This window comes from Mya arenaria, chromosome 11 (genome assembly GCF_026914265.1).
Source record: "Mya arenaria isolate MELC-2E11 chromosome 11, ASM2691426v1".
Lineage (NCBI taxonomy): Eukaryota > Metazoa > Mollusca > Bivalvia > Myida > Myidae > Mya > Mya arenaria.
In genome coordinates, this window is record NC_069132.1 from 48,052,565 (window position 1) to 48,071,864 (window position 19,300).

Here is a 19,300-nt window from a genome sequence, read left to right on the forward strand (position 1 = left end):
GACGGCGCACTTTCACTGAACCTTTCAATTAAAAGAGATGAAACGGAAAACAAACAAATATGACGATCCAAAGTTTATTTCAGAAAGCAATCGATCACATATGAAAACATTAATATTCACATTTACAAATACACATAAGTTGTATGTAAAATTATAAATCAATGTCATAATTATCTCAATTATATTATATATTTTGTTCTTAAACAAACTGTGAGTAATGTTTAGTTCATGGTACGTAATGTTCCGAAATATGGTACATTATAAGATAAAAACATATTTCGTTCATTATTATTCACATTATTATAATAATTTATTAAAAATACATTGATGTTGAACATTGGAATTTCACGGGATTTTTCACAGTTACATTAAAGATAATTGTCTTACTGAGCACTCATATTCAAGTATTTATTAACAAATTTAAGACCAATGAGTGAATAAATTAATAAAAAAATGTTTAAAAACATTATAAATCATGGTCCGTAAGTTTCTGAAGATGGTCCGTAATGTCCCTAAATCTGGTCCGTAATGTCCCTTAATCTGGTCTGTAATGTCCATGGTCCGTAGTGTCCGTAATTCCTATAAATATACATGTTACATACTTTACATCTACTTATAAAACACCAGTCAATTGTAACCACGCCCCCCCCCCCCCCCCCAGGTCCGAGGAATAGCTGGGACTTTGACTTTCTGTCCAGCCAACCCCAGGTAAAATCCTCGTCCTGCGGGGACGAACTGATGGTCAAATTCTCGCCATATGCCCCGTACCCCAGGGAGCCTAGGTAAGGCATATTCCCTGCTATACTTTGCTCAAAGACAAAACCACCGCATTCACCCGGCACTGCGAGGCCACCTGAAAGGTAAAAACACAGCCCATTTCCCCGGCTTTCCCCGGCATATCCCCAGACCTGGGGGGTCGTGGTTACAATTGACTGGTGCATTATGTACATGTTACATATTTTTAAATGTACTTATGTACATCATTTATGTATATGATATGAGTATGTAATCTATTATTTGATTGTTTTATCTTCGAAAAATATTAGACTTAAAAATACCCATTATTTGTTTACAAACTGCATATTTTCAAAATAAACCTGTATTTTAAAAGATGTATATGGTTTCGGGCTGGAAGCCACAACAGCTTGGACACAAGCGACATTCATTTGCTTGGTGTAGGTCTCGTTGAACGCCATACTGTTGTGAATCATTATCAACCAAATGCACAACAACTACACATTTGTGCCTACCAACCCTTACTCTTAGCTAAAACGGATATTAGCGCAGAATGTATAATTAATACATGTGCATTTGTATTTTACGGTTGTAGTTTCTGTTGGTTGATAATCAGAATTCTAATTTCTTTCAGGCAGGAAAAGGACTGAATATTACTATTATATGAAGAATTCCAGCCTGCATTAAATACTTTGTTGGATCATTGAGACAGATTTGACATCCATGTCTATCCACAAGGCAGTCACATCTGATAGAGATGATGTGAGTATTTTATATAAAACATATTTGAGTTGGTGTTTGTTGTTTTATAAACTCACTGTTCTCAATAATCCAGTGGTGGTGGTGGTGGTGATGGTGGTGGTGGTGATGATGAATTTTATTGATAAATTTAGTGATTTTCTTTATATTATATACATGTATGTATCAGCTTATTGTTGTTGTTTTTAAATAATGTTGAGAAATATTAAATTGTTTATATTTTATTTTGTATATGTATGGCAGTATAATTATCTATACAAATTAGTTAGAAAGTACTTTTTTTCTTTTACAGCACTAAACATTCTAGATGGGTAAAGAACCTGAAGGGGCATGAAAACCAAATCAGCATTGACTCAGCATTGAGTAATTTTCATCTGTGCACACACTACAAGTACAAACGCATGGGAACAAACCAAACTTCAAATGTTGAAGAGTGAAGAATTATTGTGAAAAATTCTAAATGTTAGAATACCATTGACTAAATAAAACAAATAGACATCGATTACCAACAGAGACTGTTTACATGTTATAATATTAAAAAGACATTAGTTGAGAACTTTCACTCTGACATTTTTGGAGGGGCATTACCGCCTACTTAGTGTTCTTGTTTCTTTACATATTTTAATTTAAAAGTACATTCATTGTTTTTAAATCTGAATTCTGAGTTAGTATCACAAGTAAAATTCATTTATTTGAATGATTACATTTTATGAATAAGTCCAATTAAGCTTTTTACAAGGAAAAGGTTGATTTTTAAGCATTTTATTAGTTTTAAAATGTATAGTTACATGACATTATGTATATTTCCTTCAAAACTGAACGGTAAACTATCATAAATTGTCTTTTAAATTGTTTATTAGACATCATAGAAAATTTTTAAAATGATTTCAGCAGGTTGTCTTGTTATTAACTATTTTTTATGAATTTATAAAACTGCTATATATTTTCAAACATCGAAATACTGCTCTGTTCCGAAGACTCACAAGATCAATCAAAATGATTTTTTTCCATGTGTATCAATAATATGTTCGGTTGAACTTAATTTTTCTGTTAACTGAAGTTTATTTTACCAGAAACTGTTGTGTTTATTTCATAATCTCTGATAATGTGAAAAAAAATCAAAAATTGACAAAATATTTTTAATTCACAGTAAGAAATCTTCAAAATTTGGATAAAAGTCCCATAGTGTACCATGATAATAACTATGTTGTCGGTAAAAGCTTTATAAAAGTGTGTATTACTTATATCTTAATTCAGTTTAAATAATTATGGCCTTTAAGGATTTGTGTTTTCATATAGATTTCCTGTTATATTGAGCTTTGTCAATTTTTGTTGTTGTTTTGTATTATGTACAATTACTACTTCTATTTCCTAACTTTTGTCTCATTTGTCAAATTGAATTGTTACATATTTAAGTGAAAAAACACACACACTATTTTTAAAGATGCACTCTTACTCCCAAATAAGACTTATGATAATTAATATTATTGTTTTCATTTTTCAAAATGGGTTGATAGATGTCAACAACAATGTTTCTAATGAAGGATCTTGAGTTCAATTTGCTAATTAATAAGAATTAACATGAAACATGGTATTTCTGCCTTGTGATACTATAGTAGACCACAGTAAATCTTTTAGCAATCACCAATCATTTAATATTTGTCATGCTTTCTGCTATTATAAACAGGGTGACAAGCTTGTTATCAGTAAACGATATTTCAGTAAATGCATTATTTAGTAAGTAGTTATTGTTTTTTCATTCAATTTGATGTGTGTTATAAATACAATTATATGTATTGATTTCAAATAAGAGTTTCACTTTAAAGATGCTCATTTAAAGATAATGAACAGACACACAAAAACAAGACACATTTGATACTAATTATATGATTGATTATGGTTTTATATATAGGTGACCTCTGATTTGTTTTGGAGATATTCATAAATGGGTGTTATTCTTTATTGTCTTCAGTTTCTTATACATTTAAGGATTTTTATAATTGTTTTTCTGGTATATATTACAATGTAATTTAATGCAAATGAAAACACACTTTAAACTAAACACATTTGATACTAATGATATAAATGATTATTGTTTACATGTACTCTGATTTGTTATGAAGATATTCATAAAGGGGTGTTCTTCATGTTATTATACATTTTGGACTTGATTTAGTATTGCTTTTCTGGTATATATTCATTTAATGCACAAAGAAATTGTTTTAAGTGTTCAGTATCACTTTCACACATTGTTTACTTTTTTTTGCATAATTGGCCTATTTATGCTTATTTGTGCATTGTTGTATTTCAAAACCTTTGTGAAAAATAGAAACAGTATTATTTCTTTCATACATAGTCTGATACATATTCAGTTTGAATGCGTTATTTTTATCATATTTGAAAAAAAATGCCATTGTCCAATGAGACACATGCTTTTTTTGTGTTAATATCAACTAAAAACATCCATTTTCAACTCTTCTTTACTATGTAAATGAAGAAGTTAACATAATAACTCCATTGACTAGATTTTTATGCAATTTTACATTACATTTTAGTATTATTAAACAGCTAAAAACAAGGCATGTTATGTTATCAATGCATTTCATCTAGAAAACAATGTTCACTTTTTATATAACAGTTCAATAATTATGTTCTATTTATGTTTGCAACTTTACAGTTCAATAATTATGTTCTATTTATGTTTGCAACTTTCGGACGAAATGATAATGTTTATTAAAGTACTACACAAATTGATAAATTGTTATTTCATATCACTTATTCTTCCATACAAGTTGTCATTCCAGCATGGTGACGTTGCCCCCTCCCCCTATATGATTAGACCTGCAGTGTACATGAACAATAACTCTATTTCAGCGTATTGCAAGAGTTATTCCCTTTGTATCTTTTCCTGTCCGGAGCATAACTAGAAAACTACTTTTTTTTGGAATTTCATTAAACATCATTCAATGGTATTTAGCACAACGAAAGGAAGTGCAGTGCACAATGACTATAGCTGTTTTTAAGCTAATTACATAATTATTGCCCTTTGCCGCTTTTTCTTGACCAGAGCATTACTTTAAAACTACTTATGGTATTGAAATAAAACTTGGTATATGGGTATGTGGCAATGACAGAAAGTATAGTGCACAAGCACCCTAATTCTGTCGTGTTCATTAATGTACCCCACCCCTAATGAAATGTTCAACTTGAAAATCTTCAATTTCAATGCTTTTGCCTATGTTGTCATGCAGAATACTACAACTATTTTGAGAATTTCATAGATGCGGTTCAATGCACCATAATATGCTTGTTGGCCTTGACATTCCTTGTTTTTCAACATATAACAAGTGCATAAACTATTAAACGGCGCCCTTTGATGCTTTGCATCAATGGTCTTTCTTGTCATAATTAGAATAGGCATGCACAATATTGAAATAACAACCAATATATACATAAATTTGAATTAACAGCTGTATCTTAATTTGTTCAGTAACTGTCTGTATAATTGGTAATCGTTTCACCAATTATTATTAATGATTTTACAATCAGTCACTAATTATCTATCAATAAATCCCATGGTTTCCATTATCTATTTACACATCTGCTACCACTGGTGGCTTAATATCTCTCTCGGAGCGTGTTACATAATGTGGCTCATTATTTTTAACTTTTGTAGGTGAGCTGCTTGCTGGCATTTCTTGGTTGGCAATACAGAATCAGGAATTAATGCACCATTAGAACTACTACGAATTTCCTTTGATCTCATTAAATCTCTCCTATTCCTGCGGTAAATTTGACCGTTATCAGTTTCGACCACATATGATCGTTTATTATGTTGATCAATCACAGTAGCTGGACTCGAGGTTTTATTAAGACGCTGAATCCTAGCTGTGTCACCTACTTTTAAAGGTTGTTGCACTCTAGCATTTTTGTAATGATAATGCTTTGATCTTGACTTACTCTCTGACATTTTGTTTTTGACCTTATTAGGTGGAGGTACTTTGGGAAGCAAATTTTCCTGGACAGTTGGCAAAATGGAACGTAATTGCCTACCCATTAACAACTGCGCTGGACTGAATCCAATGTCTGAGAGAGGTGTGGTCCTATATTCAAGAAAACCTTATCTGGGATCAGTTTTGTTCTGTTTTGCCTTTATCGAAAATCGTTTTGAGACCTTGACCATGGCCTCAGCCAAACCATTTGTCTGATTATGATAAGGACTGCATTTTACATGTACAAAGTCCCATGACTCTGCAAACATGTCAAATTCCTGGCTAGCGAAACATGGACCCCTATCAGTCACTATTTTCTGACAAATACCCCACTGCGACATAATGTCGTTCATATAGCTAATGACGGTGGAACTTTTCATGTTTGACAGCTCATGGACAATTGGATACCTAGAATAGTAATCTGACATCACCAGATAGTTCTTTTCATCAAGTGAAAACAAATCACACCCTGCAATTTGAAACGGATATTCTGGTACCTCAGAGCTAATTAATGGTTCTTTCTGATTTGAGGCTCTATGTTCCAAACAAATTTCACACTGACTAACCAATTCTTTGATGTCAGTAGAAATACCCGGCCAAAACATAACGGACCTTGCTCTGGATAAGCATTTTTCAATTCCCAGGTGACTTTGATGGAGTTTCTCTAACATCTGTGACCTAAGAACCCTAGGAATAACTAGTTTTTCACCTTTCATGACCAATCTATTTGTTACGGATAATTCATCTCTATAGGCCCAAAATGCCTGAATGCTGAAATGACAGTCTTTCTTATGCAATGGCCAACCCATGTTTATGGTTTCCCTTAATTTGCACAGCTGCTCATCCCTTTCAGATTGTGACCTAACTTCCTTAAGTTTCCTGTCTGATATTGGCAATGATGTAACCACCAAACACACATGTGCCTCTATTCCCTGAGTAAGATCGGGGCAAGTGTCATGGACTGCGTGTCTACTCAGAGTATCTGCTAGTGGAATTTTCTTTCCTGACACGTATTTGAACTCAAAACTATAAGAACTCAGTTGCAAAACCATGCGTTGCAAACGCATTGGAATTGTGTGCATTGGCTTTTTAAACACTGACTGCAAGGGCAAATGGTCATTTTCCACTGTTATGTCACGCGCAAAACAATACTGATGGAATTTCTTGCAACCAAACACAATTGACAACATTTCTTTTTCAATTTGACTCATGTTCTTTTGTGATTGTGTCAAACTACGTGAGGCATAAGCAATAGGACGCTGATCTTGAAACAAAACAGCTCCCATGCCATGACTAGATGCATCGCATTGTAGCACTAATGGCTTCTTTGGGTCATAATAGGCCAAGACCGTGTCATGACAAATTAGTTCCTTCATTTTATCAAATGACTGGCTCTGTGATTTCCCCCAGGTAAAACCTACTTCTTTGTTTAGTAATTCCCTTAATGGGGCTGAGATATCTGATAGGTTGGGTATAAACCTTGAGAGGTAATTAACCATGCCAAGAACTGTTTGCAGTTCAGCCTTGCATGTGGGTGGCCTCATGTTCTTAATTGCCTCAATTTTCAAGGGATCGGCCTTCAAGCCTTCTGATGTAAGAACATGACCAAAGTATGAGATCTCCGTGACCCCAACTTCAATTTTCTTAGGATTAAACCTAATTCCCTTTTCAAGAGCTCTATCAATGACAGCTCTTAAATTCTTGTCATGACTGTGCCTTGTTGACCCATATACGCAAATGTCATCAACAATGGTCAGTACACCTTCAAGGCCCTGTAATGCGTCCTCGAGCGCACGCACTAGGAAATCGCCCGAAATATTCAATCCGTAAGGACATCTTACGTACCTTAATGTCCCTAGAGGGCTATTAAAAGTAGTCAAATATGACGACTCTTCGGAAAGTCTGATTGACCAATATGCTGAAGTCAAGTCTAGCTTGCTGTAATACTTAGCATTCGCAAGCTGAGGCAAAGCATCATCGAGTGTTTTGAGAGGGTAAGGCGATTTTTTGATTGCACTATTCAATAAAGGAGGATCCAAACATAATCGAATCTCACCGCTCGCCTTCTCAGTAACCACCAAGTTATTACACCATTCTGAAGGCTGTAACACTTTTGCACTGACCCCTAGCTTTTCCATGCGTAGCAACTCAGTTTTAACCTTATATTGCAATGCAACAGGTATACGACGGTATGTTCTATTGTTTTCTCTCCTTGTGTGATATTATTAAATTGAAATCTAGCAAAAACTGGATTAATTTTGGGAGCTAGATGATCTCTTATTTTTGTGAATATTACATCTGGTTTGTCCCGTCATCATCCGTCATGGTAGTTGCCCTAAACACGTCTCTGCCTTTTGCACCCATATACAATAATAACATTGTAACATGCACATCTTGGTCTTTCAAGGGTCCTTTGAAGATCAATTTACAGTGTTCTGTGAACTTTCGCCATTCCACCGTAATATTTGTTGAGTACCAGTATATTGTTGGAGCTGGTATTCCTTGAAGATTCATGATTAATTTTGTTTATAAATCACGTTACCATTGAATAACATTCAACTTTTGTCCAGAATTATTATCCATTCAATGCTCACTAAATAACATTTCACTTTTGTTTAGAATTATTATTTAATATAATTATCAATAAATAACATTCCACTTTTGTTTAGAATTATTATTTATGTTATCACACTTCTGACACCATGTTATGTTATGGAGGAATACATATAAATATAAGAACGACACTAAATGTGCTCTAACTATTTATTGCGACATGTATTGTACGATATCTAAACTAGAACTGATAAGCATGTGGCTGTGCCTAGGTATTTAACTGACTAGGGCAGATAACCCTTAGATGATAAAGCTATCATGTATAACAGCCTCTAGAGTGTTAACAAGATTTTTTCCTATATTGGGGTCAAGTGCCCTGGTTTTTCATCCCAGATGACCCATATTCGAACTCGTCCGAGTAATTACTAAGACAAACATCTTGGCCAAGTTTGGTGACAATTGAGGCAAAAATGTGACCACTAGTGTATTAACAAACTAAGTGTGGACGGAAAATCACTTTTCCGACAAGTTCTCAAGTGATTCGGATTAAGATTTCATGTAATAAGCACTATTTTATCTCTTTATTATGAAGTACCTTCGATGTGCATTTTAATATAAATATTCCCTCTTATAATAAGCCCCTTTACCTCTTTAAACAATTTTTGATGTGCAAAGTTAACGGAGTACACTTTTTGTATGATATTACATGTACTATGTATTGTATAATTAAGGGCTGCCATTTTCGTCCTCGGGAGTACCTAAATATTCCAGCTTGTTTTTTTGTCATTTTTGTCAGTAAAATTTGATGATTTCAGTAAAATACAGGCTGTAGCAGTATGCTGTGATTGTGGCAAGCATGAAGTCTTTCCACCGCGTGCCATGTATTGACATTTGAACATGAAAAACTTCAAATGTTAGCAGTATTTGAAATACTTACCGGAAAATCGTGTTCTTTGGAATATGTATCTAAGACAAACGTCTTTATTGATGAAAATCGTAAATAAACTGACCTCAATCAGAAAAACACTTTAATGATGGGTGTTCATTAGTCATTCTAAAATGCCGTCCAGGCTTTTTTTAATGATGGTTAGCCTGGACCAGGCATCATTAAAAAAGCCTGGACGGCATTTTAGAATGACTAGCGATTAGAGTACGCGGATTAAAACTGATTCGATCATGGCTTATTAATTTGTTAGTTGATTACAATATGAAGCGGCTTGTTGGTGTTGTGGCAATGAGAGAGACAACAGACCAGCCATTTCAGTTATTTTCATTCATAATTTACTGAGTAGCTTATGCTCTTGGAAGTCATATTATCAGTCTGACTTGGAACGTAGAAACAAAGAATAAACAAGAGCTTACACAGTCCCGTGACAAATGACACCAATGGAGCCATGTCAATCGGATAGCCATTTAAGAGCACAAAAGATGTTTGTCAAACAACTATGTCCCCCTAATGGCAGCCAATTAGTAATTTTATATTAAAGCCGCATTCTCACAAATTAACCGTTTTATTAACTTTTTTTTTGGCTTGGAATGAGCCAAATTTTGCGTAAAAATCTGAAAATCAGTGATATAAGACTGCCGACAAAAGATCAAATCACATCTTTTCATATTTACATTTGAAAATTAATGCTATGGCTAAAAGCGTTACTAACACTTAAAGAAAAAATGCATAAAATATCAATTTCTGAACACACATATATCACTGGTTTCCATGAAGTTTCGCAAAAATTGACTCTTTCAAAGACAAAAAATAAGTTGTCAATATGTTCAATCTGTGAGAATGCAGCTTTAAATGTATGTGGGGTAAATATCACCAACATCACTACAAGATTGACGACCATAGGAGTGTAGCTATGAATTTGTCATGGACAAGCTTTTTGTGTTCAAAGTCATCACTTCCATGATCTTTCACCTGAAAATCAATAGTGATCATCTGCTGGTCATGACCAATTTTTCTGTCGAGTTTTAGGATCACATGACCAAGCATAGAGTAGCTAACAAATGGACAAGCTTTTAGTGTTTAAGTTCCCGTGACTGTGCCCTTTGACCTAAAAATCAATAGGGATCATCTGCTGGACATGATCAACCTCCCTTACAAGTTTGAGTACTGTAGTACCAAGCATCAAGCATACTGTAGCTATCAATTGAACGAGCTTTTTGTGTTCAAGGTAACATGACCTTTGACCTATTGACCTCAAAATCAATAATGATCATCTGCTGGTCATGACAAACCTCTTGGCCACGTTTAAGGGCCATGTTTGAGGACCTTAGGACCAAGCATACTGTATCAATTGGACAAGCGTTTTGAGTTCAAGGTAACCACAACCGTGCCCTTTTACCTACTGACCTCAATATCAATAGGGATCATCTGCTGGTCATTACCCAACCTCCCTGCCAAGTTTGAGGACTATAAGATCAAGCAAATCAATTAGACAAGTTTTTGTGTTCAAGTCACCATGACTTTGACCTACTGACCTTAAAATCAATAGGGATGATCTGCAGGTCATGACTAACCTCTATAACAAGTCTGAGGACTGTAGGACCAAGCATACTGTATATATCGATTGGACAAGCTTTCTGTGTGAAAGGTCACCATGACCATGACCGTTACCTACCGACCTAAAATCAATAGGGGTAATATGCTTCGAAGGGTGGCATAAGGAGGCTTTTTGTTATTATTGTCGTGAATCGAGCATTTTGGATCGTGTTTTATTCAGGTATGAAATGCAATTTACATTTGCTATGGTACACAGCAAACACAAAAACTATGGCTAGAACTTAAGGCCCTTGAACTGTGACCATGAGATTCAGCCGAAATAAATGGAATGTTATGCACGTTGTCTTGATGAGGTAAACATTTTACACAGGTTTCATAAAAATCCTTCAAGGGGTTTAGGAGATATGGAATGGACATGAAATGGATAACACAAAAGCTCAAAAGTTAGACATCGAACTTGAGCCTGTAATTGTGCGTTCTGCAAGTTCTGTGGTGGACATTTGACTTGTGTTGCATGAAAATCCTCCAAGAGGTTATAGAAGATCTGGAACGGACACAAAATATATGGCTTACACCTTTGGCCGTGAACTGTGACCTTGACCGTGAGCTGGTGCACCGGTCATGTTGTTCCTGCAGGTTGTTATTATGTGGTAAACATTTAACCTGAGTTTCACAAAAATCCTTTAATGGGTTTAGAATATATGAAGACAAGAAACCTCAAACCTTTTACTCTGAATGTTACCTCGACATTGAGCCAGCAGCCTGGAATGTGGGGCTTTGCAGGTTGTCCTGAAGTGTTGACTATTTGAAGCGAGTTTCATGAAAATCCTGAAAGGGGTTTAAAAGATACTGAGTGGACATTAAGTCTATGGCTCAAACATTTGACCTTGACCTGTAACTTTGACCATGAGCTGACTGCGCCTGGAATGCGGGTTCTGAACGTCTTTTCAATGTGGTCAACATTTGACCCGAGTTTCATGGAAATCTTTAAAGGAGTTAAGGAGATACAGAGCTGACAAAAAAGTGTGACAGATGGACGTACATCTGCGCAGCATACATGTGTAGCATAGGGGAAGTCATAATGATGTCAAGACTAACTTCAAAAGGTCACTGGTCTTTTTGCGAAAATATAAATATTTTCTAATATCCAAATGATCACATATTAAACCAGAAAGTCTGGATCAAACTATTCCATTTTTCCAGCAGTTTTATGAAATTGTGTTTTAAATGAGAGTATGTTTTGAGGCATTAAATACCATAAATTGGACTGCGCTGGATATGAATTACCATGGTTCTTTCAACATTTACCTCTTAGTCCATGTCCATAATTTAACTTTAAATTCCAATCATTCTTTTCTACAAATATTCAGAATTACAATGATGAATTTTACCATACTCTAGTTATTTCAATGTCAGTCCTGCATATACACTGACAGTTGATATTTCAGTCTGTCTATACACATGTACATTTGTGTTGATAGGAAGCTGGTTCACATACACATACATGCACATTGTTGTTGATATCTTAGTCTGCCCATATACATGAAACACTGGTGTTGATATGCAGTCTGTCCATGCACACACATGTACACTAGTTTTTGATAAGCAAATACATGCACACTGGTGTTTATATATGCAGTCTGTCCACGGCGCTTTTGCTGCTCTTTCAGTTTATGTCTGTTAGACCGTACAGTGGATAAACAGTTTTCAGCTTTGCTTCACATCCATGACTGTCTGTAAAAGTACAGGAAAAGCTGTTATAAATTTATAAATCTGTACTAATTAACCAGTTACAAAAATAAAGTTGTACTCAAAGTCAAATCCATTGTACCTGTCATAAGTTATGGTCCAGACAAATATTGGCAAATTCTAAGTTGAAAAGGGGCCATAACAATGTCAAAAATTAGTTGTTTATAAACGAGGTCAAACTTGACCAGTATGTTGTGGTGTTCAGCATTTGTATTATGTTTCTTTGTATGGTATTGGCTTCAAAGCGCAGCCTATGCAGAGCTGCCCTTTTTACTTAAAAAGCCCAGCTTTTGTGAGGCTTTGTGCAGTATTAGCCAAAACAGTGCAGCTTTATCGAAAAGCTGTGCTTTTTATTTGTCACAGAAACGTGATAAATGCCCTCAGATTGCATGCCCCCATGTTGGACAGATATCCATGAGTATTTTGACCTGTCTGTACAGGTAGCCTTTCAGTATCTAACATAATTGCATTGAGACCTATCCTACCTTCCCATAAAGTTTGTAAATATTTTTAAGACAATAAAGGGTCACAATTTGTGTTTAAGATCATATAAACATTATGAGTAACAATCCCAACTTGAATTAAAACTTTAAGTGAAATCCAACATGCGTATTTCATTGTGTTTAAAAACCTTCCCCAACTGAGATCTATATTGAAATAAAAATACATAGTCTTAGTCAGTCTTATCAATCAAATAATAAACATATATATTCAAACAATAATCAATATTTGAAATTATGCAAAAATGCTGTCTATATGATTCAACATTTGAAAGCTTGATTAAATGATTAATAATTATCAAATTAGAATGAAATTTAATTGTATCAAACATTCATTTTGATACACAATAATCATAACAAAATACATATATTTATATTATATATATTTACCCCAATTCCAGCTTTTTCTAGAAAACAAGCACAATTCCAAAACGATTGTGTATGAACAATTCATTGTTTGCAAAACCAAATTTCGAACTTAATCAGCTAGATTCATTCCACAGCTCAGCTTCAATTTATTTAATAAAGATATCAAAACAATGTGCTAGCATCTGTGTTTTTATCAATTATCTAAGTGCCATAATACAGGATGGTGACATTAATGCCACCCTTATTCAGGGAAACTTGATACAATTTATAATTGTATTCACTACTGATATACCTGGCGTATCATAGTTTAACATTAACAGACAACTCTCTCCAAACATCATCCACAGTGGACATGTCAAAACTAAATTTTGGGAATAATTAAATGCTGTAAACTCTTGCACACACGCTTCTTTAGCCATCACACCAGAGTTGAAAGATGAATGTTCAATAACATGATATTCCAGGTCAGAGTTACATATAAGGTGCGTATTTGCGTAAATACGCAATCAAAATCATAGAAAACCCAATTGTAATGATATCGATGAGTAACAAAACACATAAGAAAAGGCAGAATACCTAATTAATTTAATAGGGAAGAGTAATGAATAAAACAAGAGCCGTCGTAAGACAGCGCGCTCAACTACGCCGCTTTGACTTAGAATACAATAACGATGTAATAATACCAAGTTTGGTCTCTTTATGTCAAACCTAACTAAAATTATTCGATATATAAGGTGACTTTGATGCTGCCCTCCCACCAGCCTGCCCAAACAATGACAAAAGTCATTCAAATAACTTGATTTCCCATTATGAAAATGTGGTTAAGATTAAACAAATATGAACAAATAAACAAATTCAAGGGCAATTGAATGAAGGGTATAGAAGTTATTAAACAATATCCCAACCTGCCCTAAAACTTAAACCTAAGTTCCATAGTCAATCAGGGGCCATAATTTGTATAAAATATAATATGGGGTTATCTAACCTCATTATGTGATGGCTCTGAACATCTGTGTGAAGTATTTAGTCAATTGAATGAATGGTATTGGAGTTTTAAGTGAAAATCCCAACTTGCCCTAAAACTTTAACCTGCCCTAAGACTTTAACCTAAGTCAATCAGGGGCCATAACTTGTATTTAGGATAATATTGAGTTATGTAACCTCATTGTGTGATGGTCCTGAACAACTGTGTGAAGTATTAAGTCAATTGAACAAAGGATATAGAAGTTATTAATAAATATTCCAACCTGCCCTAAAACTTTAACCTAAGTTTCATAGTCAATCAGGGGCCATAAGCTGTGTAAAGAATAATATGGAGTTATCTAACCTCATCATGTGATGGCCCTGAACAACTGTGTGAAGTATTAATTCAATTGAATGTAGGGTATTGGACTTATAAGTGAAATCCCAACCAGCCCTAAAACTTTAACCGGACGCCGACGCCGGGGCGAGTAGTATAGCCCACCAATTCTTCGAATAGTCGAGCTAAAAATGAAAGTTGGAAACTCATTTCGTCTAAATTGCCAAAATTGATTCGAATAATGTATTTATAAAAATAGATAATGGTTTCCGTAATTGCCCGATTATTTTCCGGAAGCACACCGGGAATAATCGAAGACCTCTGGGTTTGCCTATAGACGCTCTCCGTTGATAAACAAGTAAATACGATGATATACGATTATAGACGGATGCAGGCGGAAACTCACTTGTTATTTGCAGCTTTTCCCGCGGACATGGCAACAAGGAAAAAGAGGTCGAAAAAAGATACTACCAACCCAGTCATCAAACTTGCTTACTTATTATCTAAACCCAACATCATCATCAGAAATCTGGACATGTTAAAATGTACATCATTCACCACTGGTGGTGCTCCAGCCATGATGGGCAGAAAGACAGGGGCAGGAAAACAAATACAATCTAAATATTCCCCCTATTGTGCACAAACTCACTGTGTGGCGCACAGACTTAACCTTGCATGCAGTGATACCAACAAGAAAAATGAGTACCAGGTTAAATTCAGGGACAAATTCAGCTCATCATACTTCTTCGTAAGTGCTAGCGAATCCGTGCCATTACACTGAAGATAATACAGGCTGTTCTTGAAGCGCCCGACCTCATTATGAAGGAACCACACTCAATCAGGTGGTTTGGGCTTAAGAATGCAGTGGCCGCTGTTTGTGAAAGCTATGCTTCAGTAGTTGCCACTTGATCACAGTTTGCAGCAGACACGAATAATGTGGCAAAAGGTGTTCTGAAGTATTTTAACAACTACAAGGCTGCTCTTGTTGTTTTATGTTTGATGTTCACTCTGAAATTGCCTCCCTGAGTTTTACCTTTTAAAAGAAGAACCTGCTATTTAGTATCGCCTGCCCTAGAAGGAACCTTAGGGGCCCTTGAAAAGTTCAAAACACATGATGGAAAAGCCCTGAAGAAAATGAAAGCAGACATTATCATTGAAAACAATGAAGCGACACTCAATGGTGAGAAAATGCCTAATAGTTCCACCATGGATTCAGAATTTCAATCTCTCCGAACAAGTTACTTGAAGAAATGCAGGAAAACATAAGACAGATTAACAGGCACAGGCGCTGAACTCTTAAATGACTTCAGCAAACTGTTTGAAGCACAGAGTGTGAACGAGAGCTCAAGTGAGACATGCAGAGAGACATTGTCTCATTAAGGAACTGTCAAAGACTGTAAAAAACAGTTAAAGGGGATCTTGTAGCTGGAACTGTTGAGGAAGAAAGAGAAGTTGCACCGTGATTGGACCCTGCAGAGCTTGAGCAAGAATTGCCAAAGCTAGAGGAGATGATAAGAGGTTCATAACACCCGGATACTTTGCAGACGCATCATACTGCTTCATACCGAAACCTTACAAAATATGTCCATCTTAGCCCGGATTGCTCTGTGCATGCAATTAACTAGTGTTGACTGTGAACGCAGCTTCAGCACTCAAAATAGATTAAAGAACAAGTTCAGGGCCTGCCTTAGGAACTGAGAAATTAGATGTGCTTTTGACCATTTGCATGCTAGGGCCAGATTTTGGGTCATATAAACTAAACCAAGCCATCCGAAATTGGCACAGGAAGAAGAGAAGGAAGTCAAGGCTCTTCAAAAAATGCATGCAGTGTTGAATTGAATCTTTATTTCCTCCAACATATGAAGAGTTAAATAAATTTACATAGTTATGATGTGCAGAAAATGTATATGTCTAAAACATAAGATTATTATTAGACATATCAAGAATAGCATTATTTGACAAACCCTATACAATATTAAAAACCCTTATTAAAAGAATTTGATCTGTATACGGGTGATAAGGCAAAACACACACACACTTCTTGTAGTTAACCTAGCTCGAAAACGAAAACCTAGATTACCAAGGCGTGTTCCACAATATAGGTAATTATACACTTACAATATAATAGCAATAGAAGTGCTACACTTGGAGCAATTTACATATTATTATTGCAACATACATACTTTCATAATTTTCATTTGTAGTCGTGGCTATACCTAATATGTTTTTTTGCATTGGCTTTTCAAAGTTTGCTCTGACAGATTGATGAAACTTAGATATCCTTTTTGCATAATTATTTGGTCCCATAGCTTTTCTCTTAGTTCGACCAAATTTGGACAAAAACACAGTTTATGTATGATGTAATTTTCATGGTGAGAATTGCATATATATGTCACATAATTGAGGGAACTTTCGCCCGAGTGCATCAATTGAGCGTATTAAATGTCTATTCAGGGGTAGTAATCGGGAATTTTTTCTCGCCGCCATCCACAGTTCTGAAGCAGTATTTTCCCTTAGTAGATGCGCAGGTATATATAATCCTTGTAGAACAATCGTTGAAATTGCTGTTTACGTGTTAGATTAATAACTGAGTTCAACAATTTTCTTCCACATGCATTTCGGTGGAGAAGTTCCGATGTGGACATAGTCCCACAGTATGTCCTGAAGTTTGTATTTTGTAAGAGTCTATGTATTACGGGAACAAGCCCCATTGACTGGTTATTTAAATTGCAATAGCTCACAAGTCTGTAGTTAAAAACATGTTTAGCCATGTAATTGTTTGGCATGCGACACAGTTGCCAAAAGAACTGGAGCTTCTTCACGTCTATTAATGTTTCAGCAGATACAGTACGGAGTGCACCTAATGCGAAGCCTGTATTTGTAGATTTGTTTAGATCCTGAATTATTTTGACACAGAATCTATGGGACTTTTCAATTTTTAATAAGTCGGTTGACTTTTTGGAATAACAATGGAATTGTATATGGTCAACGATGTCAACGGGTTGAGTTTACCAGGGTATAACCCGCTATTGCATATGTTTAAAAAGGTACCCCACATTTTTACACAAGCGCCGTCAACATTCGCAGAACACGACAGGAAAGAGTCACACTTTAATCCAAGGTGAACATATTTCGCGATGTGTACAATTTCATTCCCAAGGCTGAATCTGCATTTATCGTCATGGTTTACGTTATCATTGAAAACTAAGATATATCATTTATTTGCATTATATTTGCATCGCCAGCGCTTTGAATATCGTTGCAAATGTCCAACATAGCTTGAAATCCGTTTGCTGAGTATGAGATGAGGAGCATGTCATCGGAAACCGTTGGGGAGCTAAGTGTGTTATTGAAAACACAAATTTTTCCCTGGCATACTGGGAACCGGTCCGAGGTCATACATGCCATATTTTCTGGAGACCATTCAGGGGGATTTGTTTAGAAAGGCTGAAAATTCAGGGGGATTTTGGTAGTATTCAGGGGGATTTTTTAGCAGGTCTAATTTGGCGAAATTTCAAAGTAAACACACTTTTTTTAATTCCGGGGGATATTCACCCCCCTCCGGGAGACCGGGGGATGGGTCGAAATTCCGGGGGATTTTTCCCCCCTCCATGGCATGTATGTGAGGTAAAGGGGCCATATCTAACGCAGCTTAACACGCATGAATACATTTCAGCAAATGCTAGGAGCGAAGTAGGATCCAGTGAGCATTCTGTGAACAGTTTCTACAGGAGGCCCGAGTGCCACACCTTATCAAATGCTTTCTGACAGTGGAGAAATGCCACATACACTTTGGAGCCATGTTCCCGTGCAAAGAAAATACTCCCTCTGAGGATAAATGGTGTCATATTACACCCCAGACCGTTCTGGAAACCACCCTGTTGTTTATTAATATTATATTGCACTAAATGTTGTCACGGGTGCGGGTCAATAATACGTGTTCAAACAGCTTAAAGATAGTTGATATTATTGTGACGGCCCTGTAATTGTCTGGATTGTCTTTTCATTTGTTTCCCCCTTTATGCAGTGTTATTATAATACCGCGTTTCATTGATGCAGTTATGTAGCCTTGTCTTAACATCTGCGTAAATAAGTTTGCAAGAATCGGTGACAATAATGCTTCTGCGCATTTCAAATGTTCATATTGAATTGGATCGTCACCAGCAGCCTTACCCGAAGGGCGTCGCCTATGGCTGTAGCAACACACTACACTGAAACTGTTGCCAAAGGATCAGGTTGGACATTCATTAATGTGTCATGTACACTTGATTCAACAGTCTCTTTCCCAGTATCATCGAATTGCTTGTCTGTCATCGGTGTGTACAAGTCCTGAAAGTATTCAGCCCACTTGACAGTAATGACACTTGGGTCCCTGAAAACGGTTCCGTCAAAGTTCAGCCCCGCCCCCACAAGATTCTTCTTAGAACTTCTCAACCTCTTCACAAAGCTTCAAAAATCTTTCGAATTTACCTCGGCCTTCCGGTCTAATTCCTGATCAAGCTTTATTAAGTACTGGTTAACGCTATTTCTATGCAGTCGTCTAAATTCACGTTTAGTATTTTTATAGTTAACGTAGGACACATGCCAGCCGCGGCCGGCCGTCCGCACACCACAAAGTTTTCAAGATTTTCATATTGTTATGCGCGGTTTTCAGAGTATCATTCCAGTATGGTTTCAAAAAATTTGCAAATTTTCTTTGTGATAAACATTTTGTGGAAAATTCAGCAATACGGTTTTTTATCAAGTCATATGCATTCTCAATCTCTATACGATCTAGGCTCACCGATTTTTATGAAACCAGGTCTCTGTCATTCATAAGCACATTTCCGTACCGGGCTAC

The 19,300-nt window shown here is 35.8% G+C and overlaps 1 protein-coding gene across 2 annotated transcripts in view; it reads right to left on the reverse strand.

Annotated features, from left to right (window-relative positions):
- Positions 1-211: 211 nt before the first annotated feature.
- LOC128209956 (egl nine homolog 1-like) overlaps positions 212-19,300 on the reverse strand; it is a 62,727-nt gene continuing 43,638 nt past the window's right edge. The window contains exon 5 of one of the 2 annotated variants that reach the window (XM_052914232.1): positions 212-579. In XM_052914232.1, coding sequence (XP_052770192.1) covers positions 536-579 — 44 coding nt within the window. In that variant the 3' untranslated portion in view covers positions 212-535. Of the gene's footprint in view, positions 580-9,297; positions 12,277-19,300 lie in introns of those variants that run through there. The other variant, XM_052914231.1, reaches the window with a different exon arrangement.